Source organism: Magallana gigas, chromosome 2 (genome assembly GCF_963853765.1).
Source record: "Magallana gigas chromosome 2, xbMagGiga1.1, whole genome shotgun sequence".
NCBI classification, from domain to species: domain Eukaryota; kingdom Metazoa; phylum Mollusca; class Bivalvia; order Ostreida; family Ostreidae; genus Magallana; species Magallana gigas.
In genome coordinates, this window is record NC_088854.1 from 6,574,333 (window position 1) to 6,587,197 (window position 12,865).

Sequence of the window (12,865 nt, forward strand, 5' to 3'; positions counted from 1 at the left end):
TTTTTGGGGGAGTAGGTTTTAAATCAACTCTCCTATGCAGTTAATCTGGGAAACCGGTAATAAAACAGTGTTTGGACCTAAGCACAAATAATAACCTCTGACAAGACTTTGTAATTAAAAATAAAAGATAAAGTCGATGTAATGTATTCAGAAGCATTGTTTTTCAAGGAAAATTTATAAATACTTTGAATATAGCATATTTGTAAAAGTACGAAGAATTCAGATAATTTTGTAGTCGGATGCATTCGGAATATGAAACTATATTAAGCGTAGAAATAATTCCTCGACATGATTTATAAGGCGTTTATCGGAATTCTAGTCTGAAAAACTCCAAAATTCATACCGGTATAAGAAAAAATGTGCGTAATTCTACATGCAATATAGCTAAACTCCCATCAGATCTTCCGCACTTTGATTTCAATCACAATCGGCTTATTTGATCAATTACAGTTTTATTATTTCGCATTTTTTTTTTTAATTTCTTTGTAAAATATCATTGTTTGATAAGTATTCTGTATGAATATTTTTTTTCTTTAGATTTTATCCAAGATTAAAAAAATATTAAATGAATAACAATTTTGATTTTCCAAAACATTTGCTTTAATTAAAAGATTGACAATTGACATACCATTTGCATGTATTTAATGATAATTATATTACACATCAATTGAGACCAATTTTAAGCTCTAAAATACCTGTTTCCCGTCAAAACATTTTTTTTCCCATTTCACTGAATAAAACACACACACACACACCCATCCACCCACACACACACACATATATATTATTGAAAGCTGGTATTGCTTTGTGAAATCATATTTCAAAAAACATTCTAATCGATTCAGGTGTGACGAGGAACCTAAATATACTTCCTACAACTTTTTTATATTCCTTGGATTGGAAATTTTCTTTTAGATAGACAAATTCTATACTTTGATTGATGGAACTAATTAATTAAATACTTTTATTGCTTAATGTTTAAGTTTATAGGTTCGTTGACATATATTTATGCGGGGTTATATACAAAGTATCATTTATTTATAAGCGTCTCTGTTATTGTCATAAATTAAAAGAGACCATAAATTGATTGAGTCTTATATTTTATGCCTTATCTTTTTAGAATATGAAACTATTTGCGGGTTGTCGTTCTTGTTTTATGTGTTACTTGGAAAATGTTTAAGAGGAAATATTCGTATTTTGGATTGATTTATCAAAGTACAGTTTTTATTTTTTATTACATTTTTACTCTTTTTAGTTTTTTTATTACGTTTTTTATTAAACATTGATAAACATTCAAATGCACAAAAAAGAGCAATAAAAGCAAAACATAATGAATCACTCTTGTAGGAATGAAAAAATACATGCGCTTTTGTCTAAGATAACTGTCCATCATCGATTTAAAAACTAACATGATTGTATCATTTAATATCGAGATTCATGTGAAACAGAGAAAATTTTCAATGGAATACATACGAGTTTGTCAAAGTCAGAAGGGAATCCTACTCTTTATCACATCTATGATAGAAGAGATAGGTATACACAATTTTTAAAAACAAATTAATTTACTTTTAGAAAGCGTGAACAACTGAACACTTTCAAGTTCTAAACAATATAAATGAGTTAAAATAAGACATATATTGTTATGAAACATTTTCAAATTCTAGTCAGAAATATTAACTGACAATGTTTTGAAATCGAGAATTTTTATATATTTTTATATAATTTGACACGCTGGGAATATGTTTTTTTGATTTTCTGATTTGTGAGTAGTTTTAATATGTTCATTGTAAAGATAATACTAGTATGTAAATCAAAGTAGATTCCGTGTGGAATTGAAAAATCTGTGAATATTTACAAACATCGTATGAAATTCTAACATACATGTAACTCATTCAATCCAGTCTTTGTAAACAAACACAATTAAATAGTGAATTGATAAAGATGAATTGAATTTTTTAACTGTGCGCAAGCCAGCTTTTCCTAATTCTGATCTACTTCTTTTCTGTCTTCTTAACAAATAATTGTGCACATATAATGTACAATTAGTAATCTTGGTACAACAAAAGTTTACAGCATCATCCTTAACGTCATTCAACTGACTTGTTTCTCTTTAGTTGGCTTCAACCGAAGGTAATGTCCCCGGACTAATAGTAGCTAGCCGAGATCTCTCACGTAGTTCATTACAAACAAGGAACGACAACGCCAAAATCACAGCTATTATCTGGAAATATAATAAATTATGATATCAAATGCTTTTTTGTAAATGTATCTTAAACTAAATTACTCTTTTTATATTTACAACTGTAAGGCGATTACTAAATAGTTCTACATTTAAAAATGGGTCTCTACTCAGTAGATACGGATTTGGTAAATTTGATGTTTTTTTTCTGTTAAAACTAGTAGTTTGACCCTTATGTAAATTACAAAATCTTTTAAAAAATCATATCTGAACTTCCTAATATTTTAAAACAAGAATTCCCACAGTATGTATACCTCCTATTTAGAACATGGATCCACCTAATTTTTTATTTTTTGCAGTTTATATATATATATATATATATATATATATATATATATATATATATATATATATATATATATATATATATAAAAAGTCTTGGTTTGTTTCCCATTTATCGATGTAATTTGTAATATTTAGAGGAGCGATGATTATCTATTAAATTGATAATGTGATTAATTTTTGTTCTTGTTGCATATGATGGAAACATTTACAAACTTGTTCGTCTTTTGACAATTTAATTCGTATGCAGTTTATGGCTGTAATTAAACATTTTTGAAATTTTTACATTATCTATTTTGTTTAATGTCAACCCTTCACCGTGTACTCACACCAAAGTATATTTTTTTAACACGGGGAGAGAATTGTAGTGCGCCGTATCATTTTTCTTTTTAGATCAAATTTCACTGTAATTTTTTTACTCTGTCTAAAACAAGCCTCTTTTAAAAACAGTTTACCCAAACCCCTCATTCTGAAGCAACGTCCCCGTTTCACAGATTAATAAATAAGACTACCAATCTGTCAGCGATAAAAAAATATAGGTAATGTACATTTATATATTTATTAGTATTTATCTATTAATATATTTTAAACTAAAGTTGTCCGATATAAGGTATCTGTGCATAATGGTGAATCTGTCCACGACTCCAGGTTGAGTAGAGCTGACCCAGAGTAAACACCTAGTAAACCCAGAGTAAACCAAGAAAGAAGATAAGATAATCAGATAAAAGACTTTTACTTTGCATTTCAATGTTAAAAGAGGACACAAAAAGCAAACCGCGAGTACACCCAAAGTAAAACCCAAGTGGACACGTATTTTCAAATAGTAACCCCGAGTAAACCCGAAGTAAACCCCGAAAGTACTGTAAACCCGGGATTAATTTTGGGTTTACTCTGGTGTTAGGTTGGGTCTGATCGGTACTGTTCGTATCAACACGGTTTGATAACCTATCATCAGGGCCTAATTTCCTGTCATCAAGGTTAGTATACTCGTCACCAGGGTATGTATATTCACCTCTATGGTCAGTATATCTATTACAAGGGCTTGAATATCTATCAATAGGGTCGGTGTAGGTTATGCCTATCACCAGGCTCAGTATACGTATCACCAGAGTAAAACAATGGTGATATGTATACCGAATCTGATTTAAGGTTTACAGACCCTGATTTATATACTAGCCCCCGGTGTCGGGAAAACAGACCCTGCTGATTCATTTTAGGTATTCAGACCCTAGTGATTGGTATACTGACCCTGAGAATGGGCACATAGACCCTGGTGATATTTTAATTGACCCTGAATATGTGTATACAAATCTTTAAGATGGATATACCTATTTTTGTGGTGTTTATACTAACCAAAGTGATGTTGACATAGATCCTAGTGATTGGCACACATACCCTTGTAAAGGGATTATCAAGCCTGTTGGTGGGTATACTGACCCTGGAAATATCTATCGAGACCCTCGTGATAAGTATTTTGACCCTGATAATGTGTATTCAGACCCTGGTAAAGGTGTACAGACCCCATTGATCGGTATAATGACACTGAGTATGTGTGTACAGAACCTGGTGATACCGAACACCGACCCAGGTGATAGGTATTAAGACTCTGGAGATAGGTAACCATCCTCTGGTAATGGGTTAACTGACCATGATGACAAGTTTACAGACCCTTGTATAGCGTATACTGACCCTGGTTATTGGTATACCAGACTTGGTGATTGATATACTAACCCGAGGGACGGTTATAGAGATCATGGTATTGAGCAAATAGACCCTGTTGGTACGTATACTGACCCTGGTAATTGGTAAACTAACCCTGCTGATATGTATTGAGACCCTGGTCATTGGTAAACTTAACTTAGTAATGGGTAAACAGTCCCCAATAATATGTACCACGGTGACGGCCATATTGATCCTGGTGACAGATGTAGATATTGAGAGCCTGGTGATGATCATGATGATAGGTAATAAGACCCTGATGACGAGTATACTGACCCTGGTGATAGGTTAACAGGCCTCGGTGAAACCTAGAATAACGCTGGTTATGCGTATTGAGACCCTGATAATAGGCATTTATTTGAACCTTTTGATGGGTAAATGACCCTGGTGATAGATTTAATGACACTGTTGAAACAACTGGTTTTGAATATATAGACCTTGTTGAAGGGCACTTAATTCCTTTGTGTGCAATTTAGGAAAAAGGCGTTGATGTTGTGAGTATATCCAAACTATACGCTATCAGTTTCATTTGGTTATGTCAGTGCCTTTTGGTGTTTTTACCAATAAAATATTTGTTTTTGTATTATATGAAACTATATCTACATGAATTATGTTGATAGAATATAACTTCAAAATCTTACACAAATAAACATATTAAATAGTTACTGAAAAAATACAAAAATCATTCTACCTCTAAAACTATAGTTGTTGAGACAAAACCAATTATTCTTGATGAGTAACGCAGCAGCTTTTCTTTAATTACAGCGTAACATCCCTGAAAATACGTCAACACAAAAATAAAAATAGTGATAGTGATCAATCAAAATGTTGAAGCCAGCAAGTCGTAATATTTTTTCACCTATAAACCAGTTATACCGGTCTGCCACTTTAGCCGAATATTGGACAAGATTTTCTTTTCATGATATATACGAGCAGTAAAATTTGTTTTTTGAATGTTATGTTGAAGCGAAATTTACCAGCAAATTAGTAATAAAATTATGGTTATTTTTTAAAATAGTTGTTAAAATTTCGATTCAGGTTAAAATTTGAACGACATTCATGCCAAAAGTAGAAGGACGCCCGTTTCCATGGTAACTATTACCCAAATTAGGACCTTTGTATGCAGATATAAGTCATGATTCTAATAAGCATGTGCCTATTATATTAAACCTCATATATGTAAAATAATTAAAAAACCAAGGTTGAAACCGATCGAAAAGTCTATCTTAAAACATTTTAGCTACTTGTGACAGAGGAAATGAACATAGGGGCATGCAAATACTAATTATCAAAACAATTCTATCTTTTGAAATCATAATTTTTTTCAAAGTTAGTCAAAGTAGTAACTTTAAATATTGATACAATAGCCTATAAGGATTACATGTAAAGTGAATGATATGAAGAATTCTGATCATTCATGATTTAACTTTATCGATGCAGTACTACCAATCATTGCAGTATTGATAAAATTTCAAAATAAAACACAAATATGCAAATTAAGCTATTAATGATACAACTATGTATGTACCTTTTTGAACAAGTTCAGGAAAAGTCATTTTTGCATGGTCTTGTTTATTTCTGGTTGATTAATAAAAGTTTATAAGGTAGATTATTAAAGGAAATAAATGAAGGTTTAAGAGACTATCCAAGCAAAAAATCAGGCAGAGCTTTGCACATCCTATGTCTCGGATTTCAATAAAGTTTAGTTATCGTTTCATGTTGAAATGTTTGTAATCTATGATAAAGAAAATGTTCATAGAATGCCTAAATTGGCAGAAAATGTTTTTATTTGAATTTTGATTTTGCTTAGTGCTAGAGGGTCACAGAAGTTGAAAAATTGTTGTCAAGTTTTATAAGTTGTGAAACTACTAAATTTTATCGAAAAAAAGTACTTTAAATTATGTGATGTAAACACATAAGACACTTTGAATTGAGTGTGTTTAAAGTATAAATATATATTTTACATAAATTAATGCCTAATGAAAGCCTTTTTGAAATAAAAATTCTGGCATTTTAATGTAACTTTGAAAGAGGTTATATCTTTAGCGGAAATTGTATCATTAGAGGATGTTAAACTGCTATTTTGTTCAATCATATTTGCGAGGTAAAAAATAATATATCGGGATAAGTAAGGTCCGGGGGATATGTAGAAAAGGCGTACAAAATATATGTTCAGAGAACACAATTGATTAAAATTAAACAGATGTATAAAAGCCAGCTTGGCACTGAATTAATGTTTGACATCGTCTTTTGTTGCAAATCATGGCCTAGCGTCCTCTTGGTTTTTTGTTTTCCTTTTCGTTTCGCTTTATTGAAAGTATAAATATACAAAATAGTTGGCTTTCAGAAGAACAGTACTAGTTTTATAGCTAAAGTCATTAACAACTAAAATTGTACAACCTTTAAATTGTATGTTCCACTGTTAACGCTTGCATGGCAGCCAGCTGGAGCAGATGTATAGCTGTTTCTGTCTACATTGAGGCAACAAGTCTTTGGAATTTGGGAACTAGTTGCCTGACAGCTTCCCAAAGTCGTACACCAGGATGTAGCATCGAAATCATTCGTAGTTGATACAACAGCATTAACTCCACAACAGTCAAGCTTTGAAAACCCCACAGATATAATTCAATTATCATATGGCTAAGGTATCCGAAACAAAATAGGTTATACATTGAACCAATCCAAAATGACACCATTCAACTTACCTCCATAAACATGTGATTCCAAGCATTAGATAATGGATTGCTGTTTGTAGTCGTGTCTTCCACAAAGTGAGCCTTCAAAGCTACAACCATTTTGCTTTGCATGTATGTTTCTACCTAAAAAGAGTAATTTCAGGATATAAAGAAACTGTAACTTGTAATATTAGTTATGGCTGTAAGATCTTTTATAAGATGTTAAATCAGTGCTCAGCTTTTTAAAGCATTTACCGATACTTTTTTTTTTTTAGGTTTGATGCATCTTTAAGTCTTTAAAAAAATTACCTTGCTTTCCATTGGGTCCCACAGAGCTATAACGGCAATTGTCATAGCAAGCAATATCAAAACTAATATTACATAGTATTTCTGAAAGAAAGAAAAAAAAGCAGTAACATAACCCTCTTCTTATCATGCCTGACAAGATTATTAGATGCAATTAAAAATCTACTTGGCCTCGGTTACATGTGGCGCACGTGCCATCAGTATAGTTAAACTAAACTAAAAACAATTAACATCAACCTTATTGACTAATAATCTAGTTGTACCATCTTTTTTTTCAATTTCAATTCTTTGAAAATATCTATTTTTATTTTGAATGAAATTGTAAGAAAGTTTTATATATATATTTCATCGCCAAACAAATATACATACATCAAAATGTATTAATTTTGGTAACAAGATAATCAATACACAACTTTTCATCGTCGACAACTGATAGAACACTGTCGTAAATCTATTTTGGGGGGTTTCATTTGGTTTTTTTTTACTCTGGAAGATTAATAGGACAATTTTTGATACTAAAAAATTGAAAAAAATGTATTTTTGAAAAACAGAAGAAAAATTACCGAATGATCTGTATTGTTTTTACAATTTGAACAATTCCCAATCAAAATTATTTCTTTCAGATCTGAGGAAAAAAATCATAATAAATATATTTAAACCAATTAAAATAGCAGATGATATTCAATTTGTGAAACACACTTTAGAAATTTAACATTATATAAAACATAATCTGTAAAAATAGAATTAAAAAATTAAAACGCTTCAATTTAATAATTGTTAATACCAAACCTAACTTGAAATAGATAACTTCATGCAAATCTGGTTTTAAGAAGTATCCTCTATAAATCAAATATCCTACTTAAAACCATAGTTCAATTATGTTCACTGAAAACGTATCTATCATTATTGGCATTCTTTAGGCAGGTCATACCTCACTGTTTGAAGAGCCATTAATTGCGAAAAAGTATGCAGTGAATATGATAAAATTGGAATTTCAATTTGGAAATTTACTTTTTGGAAGTTGATTTTAATCAACTCTCCTATGCAGTTACTTTGGTAAACCGAAACTGAAACAGTGTTTGGACCTAAGCACAAATCAATACTGCTGTCAAGACTAAGTTCTTGAAAATAATCGATAAATTCGATGTAATGTTCGCTGAAACATTTTTTAAAGGAAACTTATTTATAAATACCTCGGAAATAGTCAGATTTTAAATAGTACGAACAATTTAGAAGTTTTTATCAGTCGTATGTATTCCTACGACCAGAGTTCAATCTAGTCTCATTCAACCATCGACTGTCACCGCACATCTCCGACAAGCAAACAGTCATTCTATTTTTAGAGGTCGCATCATCAAGCTATCACGTGACCTGGTATCACTTACTTGTCGGAGATTAACGGAGATAGCCAAGCATCTGATTGATAAGACAAAAGTTTATTAATGGTTGGATCCATACACTTTTCGAAAAATTTCGAATACCGATACATAATTTGATGAAATCAATTTTACTTTTAAATATTACACAACATGATTCATTAGAGGTTTTCTCGAAATTCTTTTTTGTCGTAAAGGCCGAGAATTCATATTATAAAAATGTGCGTAATTCGAATACAGATTATAAACTACTTGCCAAGCAAATTGACATATCGATGATTTTAAGATAAATAATAATCGATAAAATCAACTCCCGCTAGTACTTCAGTATTTTGATTAAAGTACCGTTTCTTCATTTAATTAAAAAGTAGATATAAAAGGATATTATTTAAACTTTCATTCATTCATTTATTCATTCTTTATTTCTCTCATATTTAAAAGTATTTGAGAACTTACAAAGCATAAACATTTACATATGTACTGACCTGGACTTGAGTGAACTTTTCTTGAAAACGTAATCCGATGATAAACCATCCTATTCCCACAACCATAAGAGCTACTCCGATTAATATGAGAATAATAGAGAGAGTTTTGACCCTGCTGACTGCTTCGATAGAATCCATTGTGAATACATCGAGGAGGGGCTGAATATTTTCTGTTTTTATCTCCGAAACATCCACTGAGGCTAGGATTCCAAAAATGAACAAACTTAACCCGGTAATCTGTAAAAGTTAGTGTAAACACGTTTGAAATGTGACTTTTAATAGAGTTAAAGGATTTAAACAAATAAATCCATTCAATTATCATACAAATGGGACTCTGTCAAGACAAAAAAGGGAATATTTATATAATAACACTGTGCCGGATAATTATGCCATTGAAAAGGTGGCATTTCGCTTAAGCTGTAGTTTCATAAAAATCCATACATACCAAATGATAGGTCATTGTCAAGAGAGTATATAATAACTTTTGAATAATAAATTCCTACAGGTAAATAATTTTTACCATAAGGAAAACAGTTTTCTTATGGGATCTTTGGAATTTCCTAAGCGATAAGAGAACTTCCTATAAGAACTTCAATTCCTCTAGAATAATACCTGTCTCAATAAAATTACTGCAGGAAATACTTTTCTCTTATAAAAATAAATATTCTATAGGATTATTGGAAAATAACAGTGCCACCTTTGCACTTGCATAGTTATCCAGTACAGTCTTTAATATACATGTATTTAGTGACAGGTTGTAAGACCTGACAAAAGTAATATTGTTGTTAATGTATGAACTTACTGTAAGACTAAAATTCATCAATATCATTCCTATGATAAGTAATCCTGTATTCGTAAATGGCTCGTTTACTCCACCAAGACACGCATCCATGGTTAGAATAACAGAATCTAAATCATTATCAATTAAAAAAACCATAAATATTTATTTATGTATAGCACACTAACTTTAGCTCTAAACTCAAACTTTTTTACCGTCATTTACTAATGTTCAACGATAAAATTGACACATTTATAATTTTATAACGTTTATTTGCCTAGGCATGTCAAAATGTGTTATACAATGCAGACATTTAAGAAAAATGCGTTTTTGATCATTTTTACTTCACTTTGTATTCATATTTATGTAGATATTTTTCATGTTATGAACTAGAGCATAGGATTATCTTACTTAAAATTTTTTCCTCTTTATTTTACAATAATTTACCCACGCCATCTTAATTTCCTTCATAATTATGTATCTCTTTAGAAAGTTGAGCATATTTGTTGAAAATTGCATTTGCTTTCACATTAACAAACACATGTCTTTCCCATTCATTCCTTCCACAATTATTTTTATACCTCTGTGTTTAAATATAGTGTACTTAACAGAAGCAGTTTGTTTCTAAAGAAGAAAAAAAACCATCATTTGCATTGTGATTAGTACATATCAGAAAATAGTTTGCAACTATGTTGAGTTATAAAATAATTAATTTGTGCGTGAAAATTTATCTTGTTATCTCACTGCAAATAACAGTCGTACAAATGAAAAGGAAGGGTCATCAGCGATATTCAAAGATTGCAAATATCATTCACATTTTAAATATAAAGCCGTCTCATTAAAAAATGAGAAGTTGTTCTCATAAATGAATACAAATATCTGTGATAAGATGTTTGGATAAATTTCAACAATATTGTTTTGTTTTTAAGTGAACAACAGATTGCACTAATATATATTTGTGTGTGTGTGTGTTTCATTTCATACTGTTTAAACAAACAAAAAGAAAATTGATTTCAACATTTTCACTTTTCGCTTTTAATCATCTGTAATATTTGTTTTTCTAGGTTTATTGATATTTGTTTTACTGGCAACGACCTAGAAAATGGTATCATATTTTGAGATGATACAGAGTCACCAGAAAGCTATTTTTTTATGACTATATAATTTTTGCAAATAATAGGGCAAATTGACATTGTTTTACTATGAAATTGTAATCAATACAAAACAGAGTCTATGTATTATATTACTTCCTGGTTTGTGAAAATATTATGCAATATCTATTTGTTTGGGCATTTAAATCAAACTGCTCGTCCCTTAAACGACCTCTTTTGTTTAATGCTCGTGTCACACTAGTATGCTTCTATAGCAACGTCTTCAAACAAATATAACTTTCATACTAAATATTTGATCGATGAACCATTTTATGAATTATTTTTAATTAATATATGTACATTATTAAGGGCAATGAAAGAAAATGAACCAAATACTTTAAATAGTTAAGAGCATTCATTATTATCTGTAAATCAAAAATATGAAAGTTTATTCCTATATATTTATTTATGCAAGACATTTATTACTGTAGTTCCTTAGATTACAAATAAAACTGGACTAATAATTTAAGTTAAGGGGTTAGGTCTTTTTATAAGTTTCTATTAGAATTTGAAATGCAGTAAAATGATATGCCATGATTAATTACGGAATCATAAGTTGTTTGTTTTTTCTAATTCATTTAAGTGCCATCCTAAACAAATAAGAAATAAAATCCTGTATTACTAACCTCAATATTGTAAAGAGCCTTTACTGCAAACCTCCGATCATAAAAATGACGTAATATTTAAATATCTTAAAATAGGATTTGTTATGGCATCTGTTGATAATATTTGCTTGTTGTGAAGACTTCGTCTAAATAGATTTAATTCATTGATAAAGACGTTAAAAAATTGTGTTTTTTTTCTAACAACAATACCAACTTTTTTGTTCTCCATACACAACAAATAATTTTTTTAAATTTTAATATTTTACGTTGTATTTACTTTCATTCTGATTGAGTCTGTGCTATAGAGTGGCAGAATGCTAAAATGAAAACAAGAGGCCCATGAGGCCACATTGCTTACCTTAGCATCAATGGCTTTATATGGGTGTTCAAAGGATATTGTGCCATATGGTCTCTCGGTAGAAAAAAAAGAATACCATAAAATAAACTGTATCCAAAATTTACACTTTTTTTCCTACACTTAATCTTTGATATTGTTCCCTGATGAAATACCATTTTTACCAAAAATAAGATCCTTTGCAAGATATAAAACTAAATGTTTGGTTGGGGTACACTGTTAACTTCCAATTTCCTTTATTTTAGTTCTGCCCCCTTACTTTATAAAACGATCAAATTATATATGAGAATATACATATAGGTACGTATTCATCTTCAACTACATTGTACTAGCTAGTTATTGTATTTTATTTTTAAATAATCATATATGTGAAAGAAAAAAAATGTAACTCAAGGCGCTCAAATTAAAAACATTCAATAATTTAATTGGTTTTCCGCATTATAAACGATTGTTGTTTACATGTACCAGGCGTGAACTCGTGCAACGTTTTATAACCTAGCTGCAGGTCTGTAGCTCTCGGTCTGAGAAATTCGGATAGACGACCTGGGAGCTACAGTGCCTCCCAAAGTAAAAAACTGCAATTTATGGAGCACAAAAAATTGCACTAGTTTTGGACTTATTAATATTATGTCCGAGCACATTCTGTACGAATGTTTAATTCCAAAAAATTCTTTGGACATTTGACTACAGATATCGTCACTTTACTTGCCTCTGATATTCTTTCAAACACCATCACCAGTTCCGTGAAGTGAAGCGTTGCAGTTTGTTTACATGTAAAATGGCTACTCTCGATCTCGACGTGATTTTAACAAACTTCATTTTCCCAGGTCGGGAACTGTGTTTCGGGAAAAGTCTGAGGCAGGTAAAGAGACGACATCAGTAGAAAATTGGAAG

At 30.6% G+C, this 12,865-nt stretch overlaps 1 protein-coding gene across 1 annotated transcript; it reads right to left on the reverse strand.

Moving 5' to 3' along the window:
* Positions 1-643: 643 nt before the first annotated feature.
* LOC136272681 (tetraspanin-9-like) lies at positions 644-11,675 on the reverse strand. Its single transcript, XM_066074729.1, has 7 exons — positions 11,638-11,675; positions 9,083-9,319; positions 7,225-7,305; positions 6,946-7,059; positions 6,641-6,841; positions 4,932-5,015; positions 644-2,221 (listed from the first exon to the last, which is right to left on the reverse strand). Exons 2-7 carry the CDS (start codon positions 9,218-9,220, stop codon positions 2,111-2,113), a joined length of 729 nt encoding a protein of 242 aa, XP_065930801.1. The 5' UTR covers positions 9,221-9,319; positions 11,638-11,675; the 3' UTR covers positions 644-2,110.
* Positions 11,676-12,865: the final 1,190 nt, after the last annotated feature.

Excerpts from the sequence above, each read along its gene's own strand:
- LOC136272681 (XM_066074729.1), bottom strand. The coding sequence starts at position 9,220 with ATGGATTCTATCGAAGCAGTCAGCAGGGTCAAAACTCTCTCTATTATT. Across the intron at positions 7,060-7,224 it reads GGGACCCAATGGAAAGCAAG|GTAGAAACATACATGCAAAG; the intron begins GTAATTTTTTTA and ends TACTCTTTTTAG. Across the intron at positions 6,842-6,945 it reads GGAATCACATGTTTATGGAG|CTTGACTGTTGTGGAGTTAA; the intron begins GTAAGTTGAATG and ends GGGTTTTCAAAG.